This window comes from Phocoena phocoena, chromosome 2 (genome assembly GCF_963924675.1).
Source record: "Phocoena phocoena chromosome 2, mPhoPho1.1, whole genome shotgun sequence".
NCBI lineage: Eukaryota > Metazoa > Chordata > Mammalia > Artiodactyla > Phocoenidae > Phocoena > Phocoena phocoena.
Window position 1 is genome coordinate 92,950,699 of NC_089220.1, and position 27,803 is coordinate 92,978,501.

The 27,803-nt window shown below is 37.4% G+C and overlaps 1 protein-coding gene across 3 annotated transcripts in view; it reads right to left on the reverse strand.

The window, feature by feature from the left end:
* Window positions 1-27,803, reverse strand: part of GABPB1 (GA binding protein transcription factor subunit beta 1) — a 78,113-nt gene that overhangs the window by 24,477 nt on the left and 25,833 nt on the right. For 2 of the 3 annotated variants that reach the window (XM_065871111.1, XM_065871110.1), the window contains exons 1-5: window positions 10,903-11,010; window positions 4,761-4,928; window positions 2,944-3,138; window positions 1,565-1,712; window positions 1,100-1,213 (exon numbers count right to left, since the gene is read on the reverse strand). In XM_065871111.1, the coding sequence (XP_065727183.1) occupies window positions 1,100-1,213; window positions 1,565-1,712; window positions 2,944-3,138; window positions 4,761-4,928; window positions 10,903-11,010 (733 nt within the window). Of the gene's footprint in view, window positions 1-1,099; window positions 1,214-1,564; window positions 1,713-2,943; window positions 3,139-4,760; window positions 4,929-10,902; window positions 11,011-27,803 lie in introns of those variants that run through there. The other variant, XM_065871112.1, reaches the window with a different exon arrangement.

Sequence of the window (27,803 nt, forward strand, 5' to 3'; positions counted from 1 at the left end):
GGTTTAGATTCAAACATTGATTACAATGCTAAAGAAGCTGGAGAATGAATAAATGTTTACTATTACTAGTTGAGGGGCATAGGGGGAGAGAGGGGGGAGGGAGGGGGGGAGACGGAGGGAGAAAGGGAGAGAGAGAGGGGGAGAAAGGCGAGAGATAAGTAACCACCTCCCCGCCACCAAAAAATACATCATCCAATCATCACCTTGAAGAGTCAAATCCAGTAATATCTACCTTCGATCTTTTTGGTGAGGATTAAATGAGATGTGTAAAACATCAGCCACAGTGCATAGCACACACAGTAAACATGCAGCGAACTGTTGCTGTTATTATTATTATTAGTCACATTTTGAAAAAAAATTAAATAATGAATGACAACAAATTATTCTTTACTTTCTTAAGCATTGGTCCAAATAAAATGGCTTAAACTACAGTAAGAAAAATAATTTTGTGGAGTCTTTTAAATTCCCTAATTAAAAAAATATTTTACTTACATAATTATAGCAAGAATTATTTTGGTTAAGTATAAAGGTAAACCTTATCAAACCAGCTATTAATACTGTTTGTAATCATTTAACCCCAAGTTATACTTTAATGGTGGTTGTTGGTATGCTATTTCCTAGTTTTGTCAGTCATTAAGATTTTATGTCATTCTAATAGAGCTGCCAAAAATTAAAAGTTATGAAAAAGACAGCAGGTTCATATATACTTAGCTAATTTATTTATACAAAAATTCAGACTAGTAAAACAAAGCCAAATGGGGTACACAGACATGTTTTCTGTGAACCACACAAGTTTGTTTTTAATTTTAATTAATTTTAATCTTAATTTAATTTTAAATAATTGCCAAGATTTAATGTTCTTTTAAAATCCAGATTTTCAGCTTCCCTTGAAAAAAACAGAGTCTGGCAACACTAACTGAGCATTTTACTATAATCAGTTAGAGCTGAGTAGGAGATGCACCCTTGCCCTGCCCCACTCTCCTCAGATGGCCATAACCTCAACCCTGCCCCCCCTTTAGTCTTTTAAATTTCCTTCCTGGCCTGTGCAAATATTTGAATCTCCAACTTTCGATATACACATTTGACTCGTTTTTCTAACCTGGAGTTTCTGAAGAATTGGACAATGGAGCAGATGCTTCAGCTAAGGCAGCTAATGTAGCTAATACTGATGTAGAGGAGTTTCCAAATTGAACAGCAGATACACCCGTTTCATCTACGATAAAGGAGAAAACATGTTTGAATTTTTAAGGAATTTAATCTAGTGAATTTTTCTGATAATCTGTTTTACTTTATTCAAGTCTTAAATGAAGCTTAGATAATATTAGTTTTGTGAAAAACAAGCTTGGATAGCATTAACTTTTGAAAGGTAATACTGCAGTACATTTTGCAATATCACCTTTCTTTGGATTATTTTGCCTCATAAAAATTTTTTTGCCAATTATAACAAAGAAAACCAAGGTGGCTGATATAATCTTACCCTCATTCTCCAACAGTCCTTTCTTAAAAGGATGAATACCTACTAAAGCATAAAATCCCAACAGCTATCCTATATGCATCTCAATACCTGTTGCCTTGGATGAATTTTCTGAAGATACCAGACCTGTTAGGTTCACCACCCCTCCAGGTCCAATGATAAACTGTGGTGTTGCAGCGTGTATCGTCACAGTGTCGGGACTCTCTGGGTTTGTGTTGATTTGGTTCTGCATAGCAATCTAGAGGACAAATTACCACAGTGTTTTCAGAATTATAACCAGAACATATAGGACAGACTTTCAATGTAATATCCTGTAATCTAAGAATCATATAATACAAATGGAAATCTTTGTTTCTGGTCTACTGAAAGTATAGTGGTAAATCACAGATATGTATTTATATCCTGAGTTCCCCTATTAGGTAGAGCAGCAAAATCCCATGTGAGGCGAAGTAGGTATCTGAAAGGATTGTATAGAACTCAGTTGAGTGAATTCCCTGGCGGTCCAGCGGTTAGGACTCTGCGCTTTCACTGCCAAGGGCATAGGTTCAATCCCTGGTCAGGCAACTAAGATCCCGTGAGCCACGCGGTGGGGCCAAAAATAAAAATCTGTGTTCTATATGTAAATAGAACACAGTTGAAAGATATTCTGCTGCCCTGCCACTACAGAAATTAAATTACTTAAATCAAATTATGTTCTCTACTATATTCAGCAACATATAACACTACCTATATAAAGCACATCCTTCTCAGTTAATTGTCCTCCATCCTCAACCCTAGGCTCCAAACTGCACTCTTGGGAGTAAAAGAATTGGAAGAAGCACAGCAAAATTTATTTTCCTGAACACATAACATCTTTTAAGTAACTAGATGAAGTTCAACAGACTCAGATAGTCTTAGAGAAGAGTTCTACTGGGAAGGAGAACAAGAAGATAGGCAAGAAGACGCAATAAGAAGAAAATTTACATCAATGTTGTCTGGCTAAAGAAGAGAAGTAATGTTGGTTAGTAGGAAAACTTGTCCAAAAACCATAAATAACTATGTTCATAAACAGATTTTTTTGAGGATGGTGAAAAAATAAAAGAAACCAATCAGAATGATGAAGACTGCATCACTCACTGAGGGGACATGATTATGATTCCTAAAAAAAAATGTTAGTGGAAGTATAACAGACTTGAAAAACCATAAGGTATCCAAACATGCATCAAAATAATTAATAGACTAAAATGTATAAAAGGGAATTCAGAACCTTACAAACACTGAAAGTAACCATTTTATCTAATCTTCTAATGTTACATGCAAAGACTGTGGTCTTACAATTAGGAAAATGAACAGCAATGAACAAAGAGGAAGTGAAAAAGGAATAGGACTGTCCAAAATAAGTCCAAAATGAAAAACTACACGCTAAATAGTTCAAATCATCCATATGACAGAGATCCTTTTATTTTCTTAAATTAAAAGCCAAAAGTTACCTGTAGTATCTCTGCTAAATCTTCATTCCCATTGTCTATTGAAATATCAAACGCAGTTTTACAAAATTTACTTTGCGTGTGTACATCAGCACCATATTTGATTAAGAGTTCCACCACCTCTTGATGATTGTGTTCTGTGGCCCAATGTAGAGCTGTCATCTTCAACATGTCCTTTGCATTGACATCAGCACCATGCTATACAAATATTTCAAAATAAGAAATTTCTAAAATACGAAATATAAAGAAGTCCTGATATGAAAATACTAGCCACTGTGCTTTAAACCAAGAATTGGCTACTAATATGACCAACTCTTTATTTTTGTGTGTTGAATGATCTACACGCTCCAGGAAACACCACACATCTGTCAGGTAATCAGTTTCCTAACATGTTGGCTTTCCTAATTGCATTCCTTCTAATTTCTTAGGCGTACAGCAATTATTTTTTCAGTCATCCAGCCGTGAGTATGAAGGGTTTGAATGGCATAAGGTGTGAAGGAAAACTATGAACATTCCTCCAAAACCCTCCAGCTCCTTATTTACACAAAAATATCCCTTGCTTTCAAAACCAGTGCAATATAATGAATTAATAGAGAGCTATCAAGAGATACACTATCCATTATGGTTGTCACTAGACATGTGTAGCCGAATACAGTTATGCTGTGCATGTAAATACACACTGGAATTCAAAGACCTCACACCAAAAAAAGGATGTAAAACATCTCAATAATTTTTAAATTGATTTCATGTTGAAATTATAATATTTTATATATACCGAGTTAAATAAAATATAACATTAAAATTATTTTGTTTTTACTTTTTTAATGTAGCTAATACAAAATCTAGAATTACACATGACTTGTACTCATGGCTTATATTGTATGTTTTTTGGATAAGTTGATCTAGAGGCCAGAATGAAAAGAATTAAGAATATCTAAATCTATCACTCTCTGTTTCAGAATTTTCTCTTTGGCATTTAGATGATTAAAGAAAAAGCCCTGCCTGTATTATTTGTTTGTTAATTATTCAAGCCTAACATTCCCTTCCATGTGCGTTTTAAATATGTTGAGTAAGACAAAGCTGTAGTCCCTCACCACAGCAAAGACCAAGATCTAAGAAGTCAATTGTCTGACTTAACTAAAAACATACAATGAGGAAGTTTTTCCCCCCACAAAATAACACTTTAAAATAATTTTCACTCAAATGAATGCTTACACACAAAAAATGAGATAACATGGGGGAAAAAAGTACACATTCAATAAAACAGAGACAGGCTCGGACCTGGGACCCTTTGCTGCAGTGCTTGCACCTGGACAAACATCTCCTCCAGCGATAGAATACAAAGAAACTAATATAAGGGACTAAAAATAACTGCGTGCATGTGCAGTTGGGGCAAATTATGAACAATAAGATACAAAAGACCAAAAACCCAACTGCCACTTCTGAGGTGTTGAGAGCAAAAGCAGGGTACTGCATACAGCACCACTAAGGGGGTGGACAGACCACCCAAGCCACCCCTCCCATGTGACCCCTGGACTGGCCCCTACCCTCACTGCATTTAAGGGACCAGCTCCTCCCCTGTCAGGGAGCGAGCAAGGGAACCTGATACTTGTTTTTGCTCCCTAGTGCTACAGCACAAGTCCTAATAAAGCCTTGCCTGAATTACTTGTCTGGCCTCTTATCAATTTCTATTGATTAAGGAGTCCAAGAACCCTGTCAGTAACAAAACTAGTTCCCTTCTCCCTCTTATAAAACCACTATGATTTTATAGCCTTTGGGGTCTTACTTTCAAAAGCAAAGTGCAAAAAGAGAACACATACCTTAAGCAAAACCTCCACTATGCTGGCATGGCCCTCAGAAGCTGCCATATGCAGTGGCGTTCGGTCCACTTTGGTTCTGGCATCCCTACTTACACCAGCTCGGAGTAGTACTTCTGTGGTGGAATAATGTCCGTACTGTGCTGCCAGATGAAGTGGAGAAGTTCCAAGCTATACCACAAGAAAAAAAATCCACATCTATAGTCATTTTAAAATATACTTCTATCTTCTACTTTATATATTCTGTTTACAGAGCAAACAGATTCTCTTTATATCAAATGTTTACACAGTAACTCAAAACTGAAAAGGAATAATTTTTGCTGATCACAGTCTCTTCATAGGGGCCTTCAAGAATTCCCATTCATTTCTCAGTGAGGAAGAAATGACAATATTTCATTTAATTCAAACTTGCTTTCTTTGTTATCAGATAGTCTAAACAAAATTAATTTCATCAGGAATTAGACATAATTAGGGTCAGAAATTTTTGAGCATTACAAAGTTTTCCTCACACCATTCACACAAAACTTTTCATCTATGAAATTCACATCAAATAATTGTAACAGTGTACATTTTTACATTAAACTGTTTCTAGGACTTAAAAATAAATTAATTAAAGCACCTCAGTGATCTTTTTAAAGGAGTTCATATAGTCATTTTTCAAGGAAAAAATCTGATGTGAGGTGCACTTGCCATAGGTGAGTTAAGACGGAACCAAAACATGCAGCAGAAACTAACACAACATTGTAAATCAACTATTCTCCAATTAAATTTTTTAAAAAGAACCAAAAGAGAGCCCAGTTCTCCTGAAATTGGTTCCACGTGGCCTAGTCACGCTACATTCAAAATATACAGAAGTACACACTAAAATGTGAAGAAGAGCCTTATCAGGGGTATAATTTTTTTTTTTTTTTTTTGTGGTACGCGGGCCTCTCGCTATTGTGGCCTCTCCTGTTGCGGAGCACAGGCTCTGGACACTCAGGCCCAGCGGCCATGGCTCACGGGCCCAGCCGCTCCGCGGCATGTGGGATCTTTCCTGGACCGGGGCACGAACCCGCCTCCCCTGCATCAGCAGGCGGACTCCCAACCACTGCGCCACCAGGGAAGCCCAGAGTTATAATTTTTAATAGGTGAAAACTAGAATTACATTATATCACATGCACTTAGAAGCACAAAAAGTCCCTACAACTCTCTGATTACCAAGGCACTCATGTTCTAAAGAACCAAGATAGTTCACTAGAACATGCAATTTGCTATGACCACTGCTGTAATAATAGCAACTAAGGTTTTTATTTAAGCACTTTCCATAGCAAGCACTATTCTAAGACCTTTACACCTATTGTATCATTTAATCTCCTCAAAACACAGGTACTATTACTATCCTCATTTGGCAGTAAAAGAAACTAAGGCATGACCAGGGGATAAGGGGGGGGATAAACTGGGAGATTGGGATTGACATATACACACTACCATATATAAGACAGATAACTAATAAGAACCTGCTTTATAGCATAGGGAACTCTATTCAATATTCTGTAATGGCCTATATGGGAAGAGAATCTTAAAAAAAAAAAAGAGTGGATATATGTATAACTGATTAACTTTGCTGCTCACCTGAAACTAATACAACAATGTAAATCAACTATAATAAAAAGTTTTTAAAATTTTAAGAAAATAAGTAAGGCACAAAGAGGTTACTAATTTGCCTGAAGTCACACAAGTAAGAGTCATAATACAAAGCTAGGTATGTGCTCTCAATACATGGTAAAAATGGAAATCATTTACCCTGGGAATAATTATTTTATTACTATTAAAAGCCTTGTATTTTTAAGGGAAGGTCATTCCTGCAGATTAAAGAAGATTTTTAAACAATCCTTTCTTCCTCCATGCTCTATCATACTTTTCTAAAACTGGCCCTTTCTATACTCTTAAATTCTAATATTTAATGAAATATCTCCATAGCCTATTTAGCAACCATGAGTTCTGCTCAGTGTGATAAAATGGTTTCTTTTGTAATTTTTTCTTCTCGAGACCTTACCTTTCTGGTTGATGATACAAAATATATATATACGTACATATATGTAGTTTGAAGGAGGAAAATAAGGTAAATACCATCACAGTCTATAAATAAAACATTACCAGCAATTTAGAATCTTCCCACGTGCCACTCCCTAATAAGCCTCTCCCCCAACCCCTGAGGTAATTACTAGTCTGAATTTTGTAATAAAGATTGCTTTACTTTGCTTTTTTAAAAATTACTATGTATCCCTAAATAATATACTTTGGTTTTGCCTGCTCTGAACTTTATTTAAATAGAATCACATTGCATGTATTTCTCTGAGACTTGCCTTCTTTGGCTTAATATCATAAGATTCACCCACGTTGATGAATGTAAGTATAGTTCACTAATTTTCTCTGCTCTACGATTTTCTACCAAATGAATAAGCCATAATCAATTTAACCAATCCACTGTTAAGCATTAAGGTTTCCAGTTTTTTATTATGAATAATGCTGCTACTAAAAACAGTCTTATACATGTCTCAAATACATGAACAAGAACTTCCCTTCGAAATATTCTTAGAAGTTCAATAGTTATGCCAGAGGGTATGTACACATTTAAATCTACTAGGTACTGCCAAACTGTTCTCCAAAGTGTTTCTATCAATTTATGGATCTCCTCACCAACGGTTGGTGCTGAAAGACTTTTTTGTTTAGTTTTTGCTTATCTGATGGATAAGCAATAGTATTTCATGATTTTACTTTGCATGTGCCCAATCATTAATGTAGCTGAGCATTTTTTCACGTTTATTGGTCATTCAAGCATTCTCTTTAGTCAAGTACCATATCAAGTCATTTGCCCTATCTTCTTTGTCTTGTTTTTCATCACTGTCATGGGAATCCCTACGTATTATGGACACTAATCCTTCTTAAGATTTTTGTCTTTTTTTTTCAGGGTTTATAGATATTTTTTTAATTGAAGTATAACTGATTTACAATATTATATTAGTTTCAGGTGTACAGCATAGTGATTCAGTATTTTTATAGATTATACTCCATTAAAAGTCATTACAGGGGCTTCCCTGGTGGCGCAGTGGTTGAGACACAGCCTGCCGATGCAGGGGACACGGCTTCGTGCCCCGGTCCGGGAAGATCCCAGATGCCGCGGAGAGGCTAGGCCCGTGAGCCATGGCTGCTGAGCCTGCGCGTCCGGAGCCTGTGCTCCGCAACGGGAGAGGCCACAACAGTGAGAGGCCCGCGTACCGCAAAAAAAAACCCCAAAAAACAGTCATTACAAAATAATGGCTACAATTCCCTGTGCTATACAATATATCCTTATTGCATATATATTTTATACATAGTAGTTTATATCTCTTAATCCTATACCCTATTTCGTCCTTCCCCACTTTACTCTCCCCACCAGTAACCACTAGTTTGTTTTCTGTATCTGTGAGTCCAGTTTCTGTTTTGCTATACACATTTGTTAATTTTTTAGATTCCACAAATAAATGGTATCATACAGTATTTGTCTTTCTCTGACTTATTTCATTAGGCATAATACTCTCCAGATCCACCCACATTGCTGCAAATGGCAGAATTTCTTTCTTTTTTATGGCTGAGTAATAGTCCACTGTACATGTACATACCACATCATCTTTATCCATTTGCCTGTTGATGGACACTTGGGTTGCTTTCATATCTTGACTATTGTAAACAGTACTTCTATGAACATTGGGGTGCACGTATCTCTTCGAATTAGAGTTTTCATTTTTTCCAGATATATACCCTGGAGTGGAACTGCTAGATCATATGGTAGTTCTATTTTTAGCTCTTTGTGGAACCTCCACACTGTTTTCCATAGGGGCTGCACCAATTTACATTCCTACCAACAGTGCATGAGGATTCCCTTTTCTCCATATCCTTGCCAACATTTATTTGTAGACCTTTTGATGATAGCCATTCTGACAGGTGTGACGTGATAGCTCATTGGTATCTTGAAGGCTCTTTTTGTCTTGATGTACTACGGGATCACTATGATGTGTCTAGATATAGATTATTTTTATTGATTCTGCTGGAGATTTTCTGGGCTACTTGAATCTGTGAGCTGCCATCTTTCATCAGGCTTGGAAAAGCTAAACCATTATCTTTTAAAATTATTTCATCCCTATTTTCACTCTCCTTGTGGATTTATGATTAGATATATGTTAGACTTTCTCATACACTAGCCTTCATGACTCCTGACATCTTTTATATTTTTTTGTTTTTCTCTGCACCGCATTCTGAATGATTTTTTTTTTGTTTTTCAGTTTACTAATTTTCTCTTCAGCTATTCCTAATCTGCTATTAAAATCTTATCTAAAGTCCTTATAGGTCTGCTCATGTTGTCAGTTGTTCCAGTGGGTTATTGTCGAAGCTGCCTTGTGTCCTTGTGTGTTCAGTTTTTGTTGGTTTTTTCTTTTTTCGTTTGGCCTTACCACGTGGCATGCGAGATCTTAATTACCCGACCACAGATCAAACCCGCACCCCCTACAGTGGAAGCACGGAGTCTTAACCACTGGACTGCCAGGGAAGTCCCAGTGTTCAGTTATTTTTTGACTGTTCATTTTCCTTGGAATTTCATTTGTAGATATGAAACCTGGGAGGAAGGCAGGTTCCTCCAAAAAGGATATTCATTTGCTTGTGTCAGGAACCACGGGTAACCTCTAGTCCAAAGATAATTTTAAATTCATTCTTCAGTTCAGAGTTTTGCAGAATACATAAGTATTTATGAGTTAAGGCCACAAATGTGTGCAAAGGATGGCTTTTGACTCCAAATTCTCATCAACAAAATTTTTCCTCTCTCCATTTGGTACCTTAGTTCAAGCCAGTTCATTTGCCTTGCAGTATCCTAACAACAGGGGCAGGGGCAGGGGCAGGATCAGGTAGGAGGAGGGAGGGGGTATTTCTGGTTTACCCTTACAACGAAGGTACATCTCTTTAGGATTCCAGTATTATGGGGAAAGGATCTCTAGGAGACTTCCCTCTATGAGCAATCTCAGGTCTTTATCTTAAGTAACCTATGCCGGGGAGGTAGAACACCAACTGGCAAATTTACTGAGTTAGCAAATGTTCTAAGGGTGAAATTTCTCTGGGTTATGGCCTTTGCTTAGTTTTTCAGCTTGAAAACCCCTTACTTTCTTTCTAACTCATCAGTGCCCTTAAGATTTTTTTTTAATATACTCAGTCAAAAAATCTTTATCTTTTAAAGACAGATGCTGAAAGCTATGGATGAAACAAAATGGTTCCTGAAATTTACTTTAAAATAATACTAAACAAAGAAAGTAAATGGGATTATAGAGGAAATAAGATTCATTTGATTTGATACTTTTTGAAGGGTATACAGGGGTTGATTTATGTTTGAAATTTTCCATAATGAAAAAAACTGTTTTGAATGAAAAGTTAAAAAGAACATGGAACAAGTAAGCTAAAAACAACAAAATCAAAACTCTGGAATTTTTAGTTGTTACCAGTGGGAGAGTTAATCCATATTCCTAACCCTCCACATTCCCAAGAATATCCCTTTTGATTTACCTGCAGAATTAAACAGAGTTATGGTTTCTGTCTTCTTCACAATTGCCTTCTGTAATTACTAAGAACTCCTTCTCATTCCTTTCTTCCTTCTGAGTGATGTTTGCAATAGTTTTACAAGTAACAATTGAAATGCAAACATTTTTCCTTTTTTAGAATCAATTATAACATTAACACCAAATTTGCTTTTTCTGAATTGTAAATTCTACCTGTGCTATTTATAAGGCCTTTAAATTAAATCCCAAGCAGCTACATTTTACATTCATCCTACATTACTGAACTCCGTAATTTAAAGAAAAACCCATGTGTGGACAGAATATTTGGATAAGGTGGTCTATTATAAAAAAAAGTATATGAACCATTCTCTTTAAAAGCAAGCTATAATTCTAAAATTGCAAACAAATTTGCAAAAAAATTAAATTTTCACCACTTATAAACACAATACTGACTAAACTTTTAACTGGAAAAACTCAAAAATGAGAGGAAGAAGGAGAAGAAGAGGAAGAGGAGGAAGAGGAGGGGGAGGAGGAGGAGGAGAAAACAAAAAACAAAAAAACCCCAGAACATTAAAACCATTCTTTACCCAGTCTGTAGTAAAAGGAGCTCCATTAGCCATCAAAATACGAACTTCATCATCTTGACCTGCTCGAGCCGCTTCTAAAAGCTTCTTTCCCAAATCTACCAGGGACATCTAAACAAAACATAGATGAATTTAACATCTCCATTTATACATTATGACATAATTTTTTTCTCTTCTATCTTCACTAATAAGTCAGTTCTCAATTAGACCTTCAAAAGGTTGTGATATAGTTCCTCTGAAACTACAGATCATATAAAAGCAATTTTTATTTGAATTTTGGGAACAGATTTTTCTTTCTTATCAAATTTTTAACTAGGATAATAAAATTAATTTGAATTCTCCGAACACAGCTGGTAAAAAATAGAAGAGGTAAGTGGCAAAGAAAGCTTGTCTAAAATTTAAAACTAGCAACAAACTGTTTTCACTGGAGGAGTTGCAGCAATAAAGTTTTCTCACAAATGTAAATAGAAATAAGGTAAATATATTATCCTCTTTAAGTGGTACAAAATTTAAAATAAATCTACCATAACTTTTTTTAGCAACAGTGAATGTGCTCAGAATTTGAAAATAAGTATTTTCAACCCTCATACAGGCAATGTGCATGTAAGTTCTTTCAGAAAAAGGCACAATTCAGGGCTTCCCTGGTGGTGCAGTGGTTAAGAATCCACCTGCCAATGCAGGGGACATGGGTTCGAGCCCTGGTCCAGGAAGACCCCACGTGCTACAGAGCAACTAAGCCCATGCACCACAAGTACTGAGCCTGCACTCTAGAGCCCGCAAGCCACAACTACTGAGCCTGCGTGCTACAACTACTGAAGCCTCCGCAACAAGAGAAGCCACTGCAATGAGAAGCCCATGCACCGCAATGAAGATCTAATGCATGGGATTTCCCTGGCGGCGCAGTGGTTAAGAATCCGTTGCCAATGCAGGGGACACAGGTTCAAGCCCTGGCCCGGGAAGATCCCACATGCCGTGGAGCAACTAAGCCCGTGTGCCACAACTACCGAGCCTGCGCTCTGGAGCCTACGAGCCACAACTACTGAAGCCCACGGACCGCAACAAAGAGTAGCCCCCGCTCACCGCAACTAGAGAAAGCGCGCATGCAGCAATGAAGACCCAATGCAGCCAAAAATAAGTAATAAATAAAATAAAGAAATATAAAGAAAAAAAAGACCCGATGCAGCCAAATAAATAAATAAAATTAATTTATTTAAAAAAAGGCACAATTCACATTCAATGAAAATAATGAAAAGAGAGTCTAACAGTATTATCAATAGAGTATGTGTCTCACTAAGAACCTATAAAGTAAGTATGCCCCACATCCTGAATACAAGATATCTGAAAATGTCACAGCCTAGGATGGGTGTGTGTGTGTATGTGTGTGCGTGTGTGTGTATGTGTGTTTGTGTCATCTTGAATAAGAAATATTGAAATATGTGTTAAGGAAAGATCATGTCAGGAGTACATAGGGGAAGAAAGATTTGAAAATATCAGAAATGCTCAAATTCAAAAGATGACACTTCTAGAAGAAAAAAGTTCCCAAATCCAGAAAGACTATTCAATGATGTTATATGTATCTGGAAGAAAGGCTAACAGGTAGAATTTGAAGGTTGTGGGGATGGGAAGATATGGAACCCCTGAAATTTACACAAGAAAAAATGTGCCTCAGGTATGAATTTGTCTCAAAAAGTGAATACTCTTTGAGTTGAGGGGAAATAAATTATAAGAGAGGAATGTCAGGTTGATTAGTATATCCCAATCTGGTATGAACAGGAATTACTCAAGAAAAGAGGGGAAAGGATTATGTGTGTGAGAAGAATGTTGACAGAGCTTGGAGAGGTTATTTATACCAGAAAGGAACAAAATGCATCACATAATTAGAGGTGTTAGGAAATCTAAAAGGGTTGATTAAAGGTTGATTAAAAAATGTCCCCAAAAGAACACAAGTTTGTGCTTAAATTATTGTATTTTTTAGTAGATTTCATAACACAGAAATAACCAAACATAAAAAGAGTGAACAGGAGCAGATGTTAATACTGGGAGGCTCACACAATGATTAGGTGAGATGTACATGTCCAAAACAGGCATTTGTCACCAAACAGGAAAGAATTTTTTATAGTTGTTCTCTTTGTAAGAATAGAAATAATTCATAATATATCCTATGGTGAAGAATAAGAAAAATAACCACATGCACTTGTGGGTTTTATGTGGGGGGTCTTTTATGCCTTTTTGTGACATTCACAACGTTTTCACCCTTGAATGTCTGATTTCCTTTCCTTTTTCCTCCCATTCTCTCATTCATACATTGGTGGAGTCACTGGAACCCAAAATATTCCTTAATCCCACTAAAAGCACTAAAATCAAGAGATTACTGTTCTTTAATGAAGGATTTTTCCTAGGGAATATGTACCAGCTGGATATAAATTAATAGCATATTCAATAGGCAAAGAATCAGAAATAATAATGTCCTACTAAAGGCAGAATAAGGTAAAAAAAAAACTGATCTCTCTTCTACAGAAATACAGTAAAATCTAAACTGGCCATACTAACACAAAGACAGTGTTCTATAGTCTGGATGACCAAAATTTAATATTAACCTGGTTTTACAATGAAGTAAGTATTTCCCCCAAATACACATTTTTAAATATGTCTTACACAGTAATATAAAATCAATCTGCATTCATTCAGCATACATACTGCCAGATGGTTTAAATATCTGGATATCTTTTATGAAGTGGTGGTTTAGGGCTTTTCCTCATTATTTAGAAATTGGATTGTCTGCCTTTTTCTTAATGATTTGTAAGCATTCTTATATACATTCTGGATATGAGTGCTTTGTCAGATATAATATGTATTATAAATATCTCCTTCCAGAACCCTGATTTCTTGACTCCATATCCCATGTTCTTTCCTTGATATCACATACTATCTTGTACAAGTAGATAACTGTCGTCTCATACAAATACAAATAATCAAACTAAAATCAAAGATAGCATAAAAATGAATGTACGAAACATTGAAATATTATTTAAAAGGTCTGATTCGAAAAGAGAAAACAAACAAAGAAAAAAAACCACCAAGCACCCAACAGATCAATAGTCAAAGGGCAGACCACACACTTTCTAAAAGAGAAAATAGAAATAATTCACTAAACATGTTCAGTATCACTGATGCTCAAAAAATGTGAAGTAAATAACTTTTAAAGTCAATTTGCAATATTTAACAGAAGTTATAAAAAAATGTAACTTTTGTTAAATATTAGCCTAATCCTAATGACCTAATAAATGACTCCAGTTCTGAAGACCTATCCTAAAGGAAAAATGAAAATATACTGAAACAGATAAAAAATATGTGTGTATGTTTTTATAATGTGAACAAACTAAAGGTAGGAAAATAGTTAAGTTATGGAACCTAACAGAATAGGATGCAGTAATTTAAAATAATATTTTTGAAGTTATATAATAATATTAAAAAGTTATGCCACGTTGAGTGAAAAGACACAAAACTAATTTTTGAATGTCAAAATATGCATATACAGAACAAAATACTGAAAATATTAACAGTTGTTAGGGTGGTATGATTATGGGAAAATTTGCCTCCATTTCACAAAGTTTCTGTAATATCTTCCAAATTTAAACAATGGGGTTTTTTTAAGGGACAAATTGTGTGACTGTTAAATAAGTAAACGGTGACATTAAAGAAAGTTATATACTACTGACTTACTAAACAGAAAGAGTGGAAAAAATAAAGAATATGGAGGCTACCAGGGACCTAAAATAGCAAACATATTGATCTGCTTATAAGAACTGCAACAAAACAATGATGCATTTGAACAAATCAACTTCTTACATAATTCTGCAATTTTCTTAACTATTTAAAACATCATATTTAAGGACCTAGGATGCTTAAGTTACTTTGGTTTTGAAATTCCATGAGAAATACAGGTGTGTAGATTAATGTAGCTAGATACTTTTAAATTGGTGGTTCTCAATGTTAGCAGCACTGCCCCCTAGAGGATCCTCTGGATTTATATAGAGGCATTTTAGGGATTACTGGGAAGAGGGATGGGATGAATACTTTACCAGCAATTAAAAGGCAAGTGCCAGAGATGCTAGAGGTCCAGCAATGCAGGAAACAATCCGGTATGGCAAAGAACTGTCATATGTCTTGTTGACTTTCAAAGGTCCCACTGAATATATCTAAGACTAGAACTTAACTAATATGTAAACAAAATGAATTTTCCCACATATTAATACACCCCAAATTTTCTAGACTGCAACAATGCATCTCTTTGTTTTATTCATAACTTTACTAAGAGTTTTTCACCATTTTGGAAAATCATGTCACCAATGCCAATGTCACTTGGGTATCTGAATCACCAATATGTATTATAATCAGCTTTCACAGCTATCACATTCACAGTGATTCATAGTCATTCTATGTACAGGCGCAAGCATTTGACTACCTCTTGTTTCATCTAGTGTAGTCTGCTCCAGTACTTACATATTGAAATACACATTTTATTATAAATTGCTTTCCTTCTACTTCTCCTTTACATTAAAATTAGGGCATCATAATGATTTTTTGAAACAGTGCAGATAGATAATTTAACTATGATTTTCATTTCAAGTTAGTAAAATGGGCAATACAAAATATTTATTATAAAAGAGAGCAATGGAGGTAATAATATTGAAAATCAATGGAAGAAAATACATGTGAGATCAAGTAAGACCAAAATCAAAGATGTTCTAATTTTCTTGTCAAGAAATTTAGTGAAAGTTAAGATGACAAAAATACCAAACTGTAGCAATTTCACTCCTGATTCTCACTGGACAGGAACATGCACATCATAGTAGAATAATTCGGACCCTTAGAGGAACTCAATTGAGTTAGGACAACAAAATTGACCAAGGGGACCATAGTTCCATGTCGAGCCCTCAGTTTACTTAGTTCGTTACCTCTATATTAAATCCTCAGAGATAAAGTGTTGGATTTACATAAGATCAGTTAAAGGCTTAGCAGAAAAGGTTGCTTTTTTGGTGTGGCAAATAACTTTTCAACAAGCATATGGAGAAGCCTAATTAAATTCAATAAATTTTAATTAATGTTTAAAATACTTACTGAAAATATATTATGTGTATGGTACTGAATGCCATTTAGTTTAATACTCCATTCTTCTTGAGAAGAAAACCAAAAAACTCGCACTAATAAATTCCACCTTGAATTTCTTTACTACTTCTAAAAAAGCTTATCATATAACATGATATAAACCATTTTTAACTCCAATTAAAATGTCTTTTAATAAGATCTATAGAGGAAATTCAAACTGTCTATAAACTTGCTACTTTGGCTCAAAAGTACATGCTGAGAGGGCCATCTAGTGGTAACAGGAATTACTACCAATAATTACATTTGCAAAGTTTAAAAGTCTATTTTGTTGTGATTTTCTATAATTCATAGTTCGAAGAGCTATTGTGAGAATTATAGCATCTATTGGACATGAAAACTCTAAGACTACAAAGTACTAGTTCTATGCGAATTGTTATTAGCACTCAAAAAATAATATGAATAAAAACACTTAGAAAATTTAAGCCTACTATATAACATTCTTAATGACAAACTTTGTCTCACTAAAAATTTTAGAATAGGACTTCCCTGGTGGTGCAGTGGTTAAGAATCGGCCTACCGCAAAACCATACAGGCGGACGAGGGGAAGATGGCGGAAGAGTAAGACTCGGAGCTCACCTTCCTCCCCACAGATACACCAGAAATACATCTACACATGGAACAACTCCTACAGAACACCTACTGAACGCTGGCAGAAGACCTCAGACCTCCCCAAAGGCAAGAAACTCCCCACGTACCTGGCTAGGGCAAAAGAAAAAACAGAGACAAGAGAATAGGGACCTGCACCAGTGGGAGGGAGCTGTGAAGGAGGAAAGGTTTCCACACACCAGGAAGCCCCTTCGCGGGCGGAGACTCCGCGTAGTGGAGGTGGGAAGCTTCAGAGCCGCGTAAGAGAGCGCAGCAACAGGGGGGCGGGGGGCAAAGCGGGGAGATTCCCGTACAGAGGATCGGTGCCGACGAGCACTCACCAGCCCGAGAGGCTTGTCTGCTCACCCGCCGGGGTGGGCGGGGCTGCGAGCTGAGGCTCGGTCTTCAGTCAGAGCGCAGGGAGAGGACTGGGGTTGGCGGCTAGAACAGCCTGCAGGGGGTCAGTGCACCACGGCTAGACGGGACGGAGTCCGGGGAAAAGCATGGACCTGCCGAAGAGGCAAGAGACATTTTCTTCCCTCTTTGTTTCCCGGTGCGCGAGGAGAGGGGATTAAGAGCGCTGCTTAAAGGAGCTCCAAGACGGGGGCGAGCTGCGGCTAAAAGCGCGGACCCCAGAGACGGGCATGAGACGCTAAGGCTGCTGCTGCTGCTGCCGCCACCAAGAAGCCTGTGTGCGAGCACAGGTCACTATCCACACCTACCTTCCGGGGAGCCTGTGCAGCCCGCCGCTGCCAGGGTCCCAGGATCCAGGGACAACTTCCCCGGGAGAACGCACGGCGCGCCTCAGGCTAGTGCAACGTCACGCTGGCCTCTGCCGCAGCAGGCCCGCCCCGCACGCAGTGCCCCTCCCTCCCCCCGGCCTGAGCAAGCCAGAGCCCCCGAATCAGCGGCTCCTTTAACCCCATCCTGTCTGAGCGAAAAACAGACGCCCTCTGGCGACCTACACGCAGAGGCGGGGCCAAATCCAAAGCTGAGCCCCTGGGAGCTGTGAGAACAAAGAAGAAAAACGGAAATCTCTCCCAGCAGCCTCAGGAGCAGTGGATTAAAGCTCCACAATCAACTTGATGTACCCTGCATCTGTGGAATACATGAATAGACAACGAATCATCCCAAATTGAGGAGGTGGACTTTGAGAGCAAGATTTATGATTTTTTACCCCTTTTCCCCTTTTTGTGAGTGTGTATGTGTATGCTTCTGTATGAGATTTTGTCTGTATAGCTTTGCTTCCAGCATTTGTCCTAAGGTTCTATCAATCCGTTTTTTGTTTTTTTAAATTTTTTTCTTAATAATAATTTTTTATTTAATAACTTTATTTATTTTACTTTATCTTCCTTCTTTCTTTTATTCCTTACTTCCCTCCTTCCTTCCTTCCTTCCTCCCACCTTTCTTTCCTTCTTTCCTTCTTCCTTCCTTCCTTTTCTTTTTCTTTCTTTCTTTCTTCCTACTTCTACTAATTCTTTATCTCTACTTTTTCTCCCTTTTATTCTGAGCCATGTGGATGAAAGGCTCTTGCTGCTGCAGCCAGGAGTCAGTGCTGTGCCTCTGAGGTGGGAGAGCCAACTTCAGGACACTGGTCCACAAGAGACCTCCCAGCTCCACATAATATCAAACGGCGAAAATCTCCCAGAGATCTCCATCTCAACACCAGCACCCAGCTTCAACCAACGACCAGCAAGCTACAGTGCTGGACATCCTATGCCAAACAACTAGCAAGACAGGAACACAACCCCACCCATTAGCAGAAAGGTTGCCTAAAATCAAAATAAGTCCACAGACACCCCAAAACACACCACCAGACGTGGACCTGCCATCAGAATGACAAGATCCAGCATCATCCACCAGAACACAGGCACTAGTTCCCTCCACCAGGAAGCCTACACAACCCACTGAACCAACCTTAGCCACTGGGGACAGACACCAAAAACAATGGGAACTACGAACCTGCAGCCTGCAAAAAGGAGACCCCAAACACATTAAGATAAGCAAAATGAGAAGACAGAAAAACACACTGCAGATGAAGGAGCAAGATAAAAACCCACCAGACCTAACAAATGAAGAGGAAATAGGCAGTCTACCTGAAAAAGCATTCAGAATAATGATAGTAAAGATGATCCAAAATCTTGGAAATAGAATAGACAAAATGCAAGAAACATTTAACAAGGACCTAGAAGAACTAAAGATGAAACAAACAGCAGTGAACACAGTAAATGAAATGAAAAATACTCTAGATGAGATCAAGAGCAGAATAATTGAGGCAGAAGAACGGATAAGTGACCTGGAAGATAAAATAGTGGAAATAACTACTGCAGAGCAGAATAAAGAAAAAAGAATGAAAAGAACTGAGGACAGTCTCAGAGACCTCTGGGACAACATGAAATGCACCAACATTCGAATTATAGGGGTTCCAGAAGAAGAAGAGAAAAAGAAAGGGACTGAGAAAATATTTGAAGAGATTATACTTGAAAACTTCCCAAACATGGGAAAGGAAATAGTTAATCAAGTCCAGGAAGCACAGAGAGTCCCATACAGGATAAATCCAAGAAGAAATACGCCAAGACACATATTAATCAAACTGTCAAAAATTAAATACAAAGAAAGCATATTAAAAGCAGCAAGGGAAAAACAACAAATAACACACAAGGGAATCCCCATAAGGTTAACAGCTGATCTTTCAGCAGAAACCCTGCAAGCCAGAAGGGAGTGGCAGGACATATTTAAAGTGATGAAGGAGAAAAACCTGCAACCAAGATTACTCTACCCAGCAAGGATCTCATTCAGATTTGATGGAGAAATTAAAACCTTTACAGACAAGCAAAAGCTGAGAGAGTTCAGCACCACCAAACCAGCTTTACAACAAATGCTAAAGGAACTTCTCTAGGCAAGAAACACAAGAGAAGGAAAAGACCTACAATAACGAACCCAAAATAATTTAGAAAATGGGAATAGGAACATACATATTGATAATTACCTTAAATGTAAATGGACTAAATGCTTCCACCAAAAGACACAGATTGTCTGAACGGATACAAATACGAGACCCATATACATGCTGTCTACAAGAGACCCACTTCAGACCTAGAGACACATACAGACTGAAAGTAAGGGGATGGAAAAAGATATTCCATGCAAATGGAAACCAAAAGAAAGCTGGAGTAGCAATTCTCATATCAGACAAAATAGAATTTAAAATAAAGACTATTAGAAGAGACAAAGAAGGACACTACATAATGATCAAGGGATCAATCCAAGAAGATATAACAATTGTAAATATTTATGCACCCAACATAGGAGCACCTCAATACATAAGGCAAACACTAACAGCCATAAAAGAGGAAATCGACAGTAACTCATTCATAGTAGGGGACTTTAACACCCCACTTTCCCCAATGGACAGATCATCCAAAATGAAAATAAAAAAGGAAACACAAGCTTTAAATGATACATTAAACAAGATGGACTTACTTGATATTTATAGGACATTCCATCCAAAAACAACAGAATACACATTTTTCTCAAGTGCTCATGGAACATTCTCCAGGACAGATCATATCTTGGGTCACAAATCAAGCCTTAGCACATTTAAGAAAATTGAAATTGTATCAAGTATCTTTTCTGACCACAACATCATGAGACTAGATATCAATCACAGGAAAAGATCTGTAAAATACAAACACATGGAGGCTAAACAATACACTACTTAATAACGAAGTGATCACTGAAGAAATCAAAGAGGAAATTAAAAAATACCTAGAAACAAGTGACAATGGAGACACGACAACCCAAAACCTATGGGACGCAGCAAAAGCAGTTCTAAGAGGGAAATTTATAGCAATACGAGCCCACCTTAAGAAACAGGAAACATCTCGAATAAACAACCTAACCTTGCACCTAAAGCAATGAGAGAAAGAAGAACGAAAAAAAAAACCCTAAGCAGAAGGAAAGAAATCATAAAAATCAGATCAGAAATAAATGAAAATGAAATGAAGGAAACTATACCAAAGATCAATAAAACTAAAACCTGGTTCTTTGAGAAGATAAACAAAATTGATAAACCATTAGCCAGACTCATCAAGAAAAGAAGGGAGAAGACTCAAATCAATAGAATTAGAAATGAAAAAGGAGAAGTAACAACTGACACTGCAGAAATACAAAAGATCATGAGAGATTACTACAAGCAACTCTATGCCAATAAAATGGACAACCTGGAAGAAATGGACAAATTCTTAGAAATGCACCGCCTGCCAAGACTGAATCAGGAAGAAATAGAAAATATGAGCAGACCAATCACAAGCACTGAAATTGAAACTGTGATTAAAAATCTTCCAACAAACAAAAGCCCAGGACCAGATGGCTTCATAGGCGAATTCTATCAAACTTTTAGAGAAGAACTAACACCTATCCTTCTCAAACTCTTCCAAAATTTAGCAGAGGGAGGAACACTCCCAAATTCATTCTACGAGGCCACCATCACCTTGATACCAAAACCAGACAAGGATGTCACAAAGAAAGAAAACTACAGGCCAATATCACTGAGGAACATAGATGGAAAAATCCTCAACAAAATACTAGCAAACAGAATCCAACAGCACATTAAAAGGATCATACACCATGATCAAGTGGGGTTTATTCCAGGAATGCAAAGATTCTTCAATATACACAAATCAATGTGATAAACCATATTAAAAAATTGAAGGAGAAAAACCATATGATCATCTCAATAGATGCAGAGAAAGCTTTCGACAAAATTCAAGACCCATTTATGATAAAAACCCTGCAGAAAGTAGGCATAGAGGGAACTTTCCTCAACATAATAAAGGCCATATGACAAACCCACAGCTAACATCATCCTCAATGGTGAAAAACTGAAAGCATTTCCACTAAGATCAGGAACAAGACAAGGTTGCCCACTCTCACCACTCTTATTCAACATAGTTTTGGAAGTTTTAGCCATAGCAATCAGAGAAGAAAAGGAAATAAAAGGAATCCAAATCGGAACAGAAGAAGTAAAGCTGTCACTGTTTGCAGATGACATGATACTATACATAGAGTATCCTAAAGATGCTACCAGAAAACTACTGGAGCTAATCAATGAATCTGGTAAAGTTGCAGGATACAAAATTAATGCACAGAAATCTCTGGCGTGCCTATACACTAATGATGAAAAATCTGAAAGTGAAATCAAGAAAACACTCCCATTTACCACTGCAACAAAAAGAATACAATATCTAGGAATGAACCTACCTAAGGAGACAAAAGACATGTATGCAGAAAATTATAAGACACTGATAAAAGAAATTAAAGATGATACATATGGATGGAGATATATAACATGCTCTTGGATTGGATGAATCAACATTGTGAAAATGACTCTACTACCCAAAGCAATCTACAGATTCAATGCAATCCCTATCAAACTACCACTGGCATTTTTCACAGAACTAGAACAAAAAATTTCACAATTTGTATGGAAACACTAAAGACCCCGAATAGCCAATGCAATCTTGAGAACAAAAAATGGAGCTGGAGGCATCAGGCTCCCTGACTTCAGACTAAACTACAAAGCTACAGTAATCAAGACAGTATGGTACTAGCACAAAAACAGAAAGATAGATCAATGGAACAGGATAGAAAGCCCAGAGATAAACCCACACACATATGGTCACCTTATCTTTGATAAAGGTGGCAGGAATGTACAGTGGAGAAAGGACAGCCTCTTCAATAAGTGGTGCTGGGTAAACTGGACAGGTACATGTAAAAGTATGAGATTAGATCACTCCCTAACACCATACACAAAAATAAGCTCAAAATGGATTAAAGACCTAAATGTAAGGCCAGAAACTATCAAACTCTTAGAGGAAAACATAGGCAGAACACTCTTTGACATAAACCACAGCAAGATCCTTTTTGACCCACCTCCTAGAGAAATGGAAATAAAAACAAAAATAAACAAACGGGGCCTAATGAAACTTCAAAGCTTTTGAACAGCAAAGGAAACCATAAACAAGGTGAAAAGACAACCCTCAGAATGGGAGAAAATATTTGGAAATGAAGCAACTGACAAAGGATTAATTTCCAAAATTTACAAGCAGCTCATGCAGCTCAGTAACAAAAAAACAAACAACCCAATCCAAAAATGGGCAGAAGACCTACATAGACATTTCTCCAAAGAAGATATACAGACTGCCAACAAACACATGAAAGAATGCTCAACATCAGTAATCATTAGAGAAATGCAAATCAAAACTACAATGAGATATCATCTCACACCAGTCAGAATGGCCATCATCAAAAAAATCTAAAAACAATAAATGCTGGAGAGGGTGTGGAGAAAAGGGAACACTCGTGCACTGCTGGTGGGAATGTGAATTGGTACAGCCACTATGGAGAACAGTATGGAGGTTCCTGAAAAAACTACAAATAGAACTACCATATGAGCCAGCAATCCCACTACTGGGCATATACCCTGAGAAAACCAAAATTCAAAAAGAGTCATGTACCAAAATGTTCATTGCAGCTCTATTTACAATAGCCCGGAGATGGAAGCAACCTAAGTGCCCATCATCGGATGAATGGAAAAAGAAGATGTGGCACATATATACAATGGAATATTACTCAGCCATAAAAAGTAACGAAATTGAGCTACTTGTAATGAGGTGGATAGACCTAGAGTCTGTCATACAGAGTGAAGTAAGTCAGAAAGAGAAAGACAAATACCGTATGCTAACACACATATATGGAATTTATGAAAAAAAAATGTCATGAAGAACCTAGGGGTAAGACAGAAATAAAGACACAGACCTACTGGAGAACGGACTTGAGGATATGCGGAGGGGAAAGGGTGAGCTGTGACAAAGTGAGAGAGAGGCATGGACATATATACACTACCAAACGTAAGGTAGATAGCTAGTGGGAAGCAGCCGCATAGCACAGGGATATCAGCTCGGTGCTTTGTGACCGCCTGGAAGGGTGGGATAGGGAGGGTGGCAGGGAGAGAGACGCAAGAGGGAAGAGATATGGGAACATATGTATATGTATAACTGATTCACTGTGTTATAAAGCAGAAACTAACACACCATTGTAAAGCAATTATACTCCAATAAAGATGTTAAAAAAAAAAACAAAAAACCCATAGAGGCAAAATGTAGAATGGTGGCAGAGTGACCAAAAAAAAAAAAAAAAGAAGAATCTGCCTGCCAACGCAGGAGACAGGGGTTCAGTCCCTGGTCCGGGAAGATCCGATATGCCGCAGAGCAACTAAGCACATGTGCCACAACTACTGATCCCTCGTGCTGCAACAACTGAAGCCCTCACACCCTAGAGCTCACGCACCACAACAAGAGAAGCCTACATACCACAACAAAGAGTAGACCTCGCTCGCTGCAACTAGAGAAAGCCCATGCGTAGCAACGAAGACCCAACGCAGCCCCAAAAAAGAAAAAGTTAGAATAAAATTTGCAATATCACCCCTATGCTCAATGAGTACAATTATAAATCCAATAAAATTCTTCTAAAGTTTTGCATCAAGAAATTTAGCACTGTGTATGCATCTAAAGTTTTTATTTATTTTTTGTATAATTTTTAAAAATTTATTTTATTTATTTATTTTTGAATGCATTGGGTCTTCGTTGCTGCATGCAGGCTTTCTCTAGCTGCAGCAAGTGGGGGGCTACTCTTCATTGTGGTGCGCCGGCTTCTCATTGTGGTGGCTTCTCTTGTTGCAGAGTACGGGCTCTAGGCACACGGGCTTCAGTAATTGTGGTACGTGGGATCAGTAGTTGTGGCTTGTGGGCTCTAGAGTGCAGGCTCAGTAGTTGTGGCACACAGGCTTAGTTGCTCCGCAGCACATGGGATCTTCCTGGACCAGGGCTCAAACCCGTGTCCCCTGCATTGGCCGGCGGGTTCTTAACCACCTAGCCACCAGGGAAGCCCTGCATCTAAAGTTTTTTTAAATGTTCATACTCTTTCACCTAGTAATTCCACTCATATAAATCATAAGAAAACTATTTAAAATATAAATATATTAACAGCAATGTTATTTAAAATAGGGAAAAACTGAAATGCCCTACTACAAACAATAGTTAAATTAAGATAGATCATAATGGAATGTTGTAGTCTTTTATTTATATTTTTAACTTTTTATTATGGACAATTTTGAGCATATATAAAAATAGACACAGCAGTATAATGAAACTCCACATCGCCACCACCTAGCTCAAATATAGATTATGCCCAGCCCATTTCCCATCCACACTCACAACCTTGTAATAGAGGAGAACAAATCTGACTCCATATTGGATCTGTTTCTTTTACTTTAACCTTTGTATTCCATTGCTTTTGCTACAAGTTAAGAATGTTGTCTATAGACTGAAATGTACAGGATAGCCCATTCTCAAGGCTCTGACCTTTAAAGGTATAACACTTTTCCATTCACACAGAGATATAAAATTGCAGAACAGATAATAGCATTTGTCTTATTGGAGGTTTACAGGAGCATCAATGACCTGACCTACGTGGACAGATGCAAGAACAAAGGATTCCGACACAAAGAAGTTTGCAACAACCAACCACGCCCCCTCCCCTTTTAGTATAAAAGAAGCCTGAATTCTAACTAGGGTAAGACGGTTCTTTGGGTCACTAGTCCACCATCTTCTCAGTCTTCTGGCTTTCTGAATAAAGTCACTGTTCCTTGCCCCAACAACTAGTCTCTCAATTTACTGCCCTGTTGTGCAGTGAGCAGTACAAGCTATGACTCAGTAACAACATCGTATCTTTTTTTTTTTTTTTAATTTTTGTCTCTGTTGGGTCTTTGTTCCTGCGTGGGCTTTGTCCAGTTGCAGTGAGCGGGGGCTACTCTTCATTGTGGTGCACGGGCTTCTCATTGCGGTGACTTCTCTTGTTGCAGAGCATGGGCTCTAGGCGTGCGGGTTTCAGTAGTTGTGGCTCGCGGGCTCTAGAGCGCAAGCTTAGTAGTTGTGGCGCATGGGCTCAGTTGCTCCGCGGCATGTGGGATCTTCCCGGACCAGGGCTCAAACCCATATCCCTGCACTGGCAGGTGGATTCTTAACCACTGCGCCACCAGGGAAGCCCCCATACCGTTTTATCTGTAAATATTTCAGTATGTCTGTCCAAATGATAAAGGTATCTTTTAAACAAAATAATGTAGTTATCTAAAAATATTATTTACAAAGAATATGTAACAGTATAAGAATCAGGACTCTAATTTGAATACATCATGATCTTAACTACGTAAAAAATCCATAGAAAAATACCTAGAAACAATATACCATGATAATGAAAATTACGGATTTTTTCTCCTTCTTTCTAGTCTTCCCTATTTCTTAAGTTTTCCATAACGTGCAGATATTGCTCATGTAATTAAAAATAAACTTTTAGGCCCTTCTCACCTTCTGAGATGGCCCACACCCTGTCTGTGGAGCATGTTTCTCCCAAAGCCGCTCTCGCTTTCTGAGATGGCCCACACTCTGTCTGTAGAGCGTGTTTCTCTCTAAATAAATCCCCTTCAGGACTTCCTGAAGAGTAGCCCCTGCTCGCCACAACTAGAGAAAGCCTGCGCACAGCAATGAAGACCCAATGCAGCCCCAAAATTAATTAATTAATTAATTTTCAAAATAAATAAATAAATCCATTTTACCTATCAAATAAACTTTTATTAAAAAGTTTTTCATCAAAATTAGATTACATATAAGCCTTTAATGTAGAAAATTAGATGTTGAAAGAACATTAATGGTAAAAAGATATAAAATGGGACTCCAAGTAAAATTAAGCGTATTATTAACCATGTGTATAACTATATGTATGAAGATATTCTTGGGCATCAGATTTTACATTCTCATAAGCAAACAACTTCAGTAATAATAAAAGTAGTGCCTGGCATCTTGTTAAGTCTTAATCTGCATCTAACCTAGACAGTTATTGACTCCATTTTGCAAAAGAGGCAAGCGAAAAGTAAAAATTACCAAAGAGCACTAGTTTTGGTCAAAAGATAAGATGCATATTATGACCTCCTTTCAATGTAGAAAACATTGGGAATCTGCTGGGATGTAAAATAGCATGTCCTCCACGGACTTAAGCTTAGTCTCTCCCTGTGTAATTCCTTTGAAGGGAAAAATCATCATATGAACTCCAATATATTTGGATTTTTCTCCCATTCCCATTTTGTCTAGTAGAATTTTTCCCACTTTTTAACCTTAAAAATAAAACGACGTTTTCAAATATACCTTAAAAAAATGATCTCCCATTTACTTTTTTTTCAGAAAACCACTAGAAGATACGCTCCACCAAAGCCAGGAGTAAACAAGAAAGAAGAATTAAGGGCTTCAGGAAACAAGGGATCCAATATAAACAGAGTGGAGGAAGACCCCACAGATGATGGTAAAGGGAGACCCCAACATCCTGCAGACTTGGAAAGCAAATCCAGGCTGGAGCCAGAGGACAGAGTTTCCAAGGAAGGAGGTTCCCAAGGAAAAGACATGCTGGTAAATCTCCTAAGAGTAAAGCTTTTCTCTTTTTTGAGGTGGGTTAATCATGGGTCTAAGAAATCTCAGCAAAAGAAAAAGACTAGACAATTTCTTTTTCAGAGGGAAAAATAACTATACAAGAAAGGAACTGTAATCCCAATATATACATACACGACAGGGGTTAGCAAAGAATAATAGTTCTAGGGCTGTAGTAAACAGTGAAAACTAATCCAAGCAAAATTTTTGGTGTAATTCTATTGAGAGGATAAAGGGCAAGGAAAATATGCACAGAGATTGTTTGGTTTAAAAGAACTAAAACTTCATCTTCATAAGTAGGAAGTCAAAGATATCTAAAATAGAAAACTCAAGAAATAGCATACCCTTGTGATTTAGAAATATGAAGGGAAGTACTAGAGAAAAAAAAAACCTAAAACATAAGATAGATGCCTCTGGGAAAGAGCGTTCTGGAATGGAAAGGGATGACACAAGGGACTGCAGGTTTTTTACCATAAGCCTTGTATTTTTTACTTTTTCAACTGTGGACATGTACACTTTCATAAAAATAAAATTACAATAATATGTGTTCACTGTATACAAGAAATGTATAGTTCAAAATCAAAGTCATCCCCATACCTCCTTGTGTTTTTACTC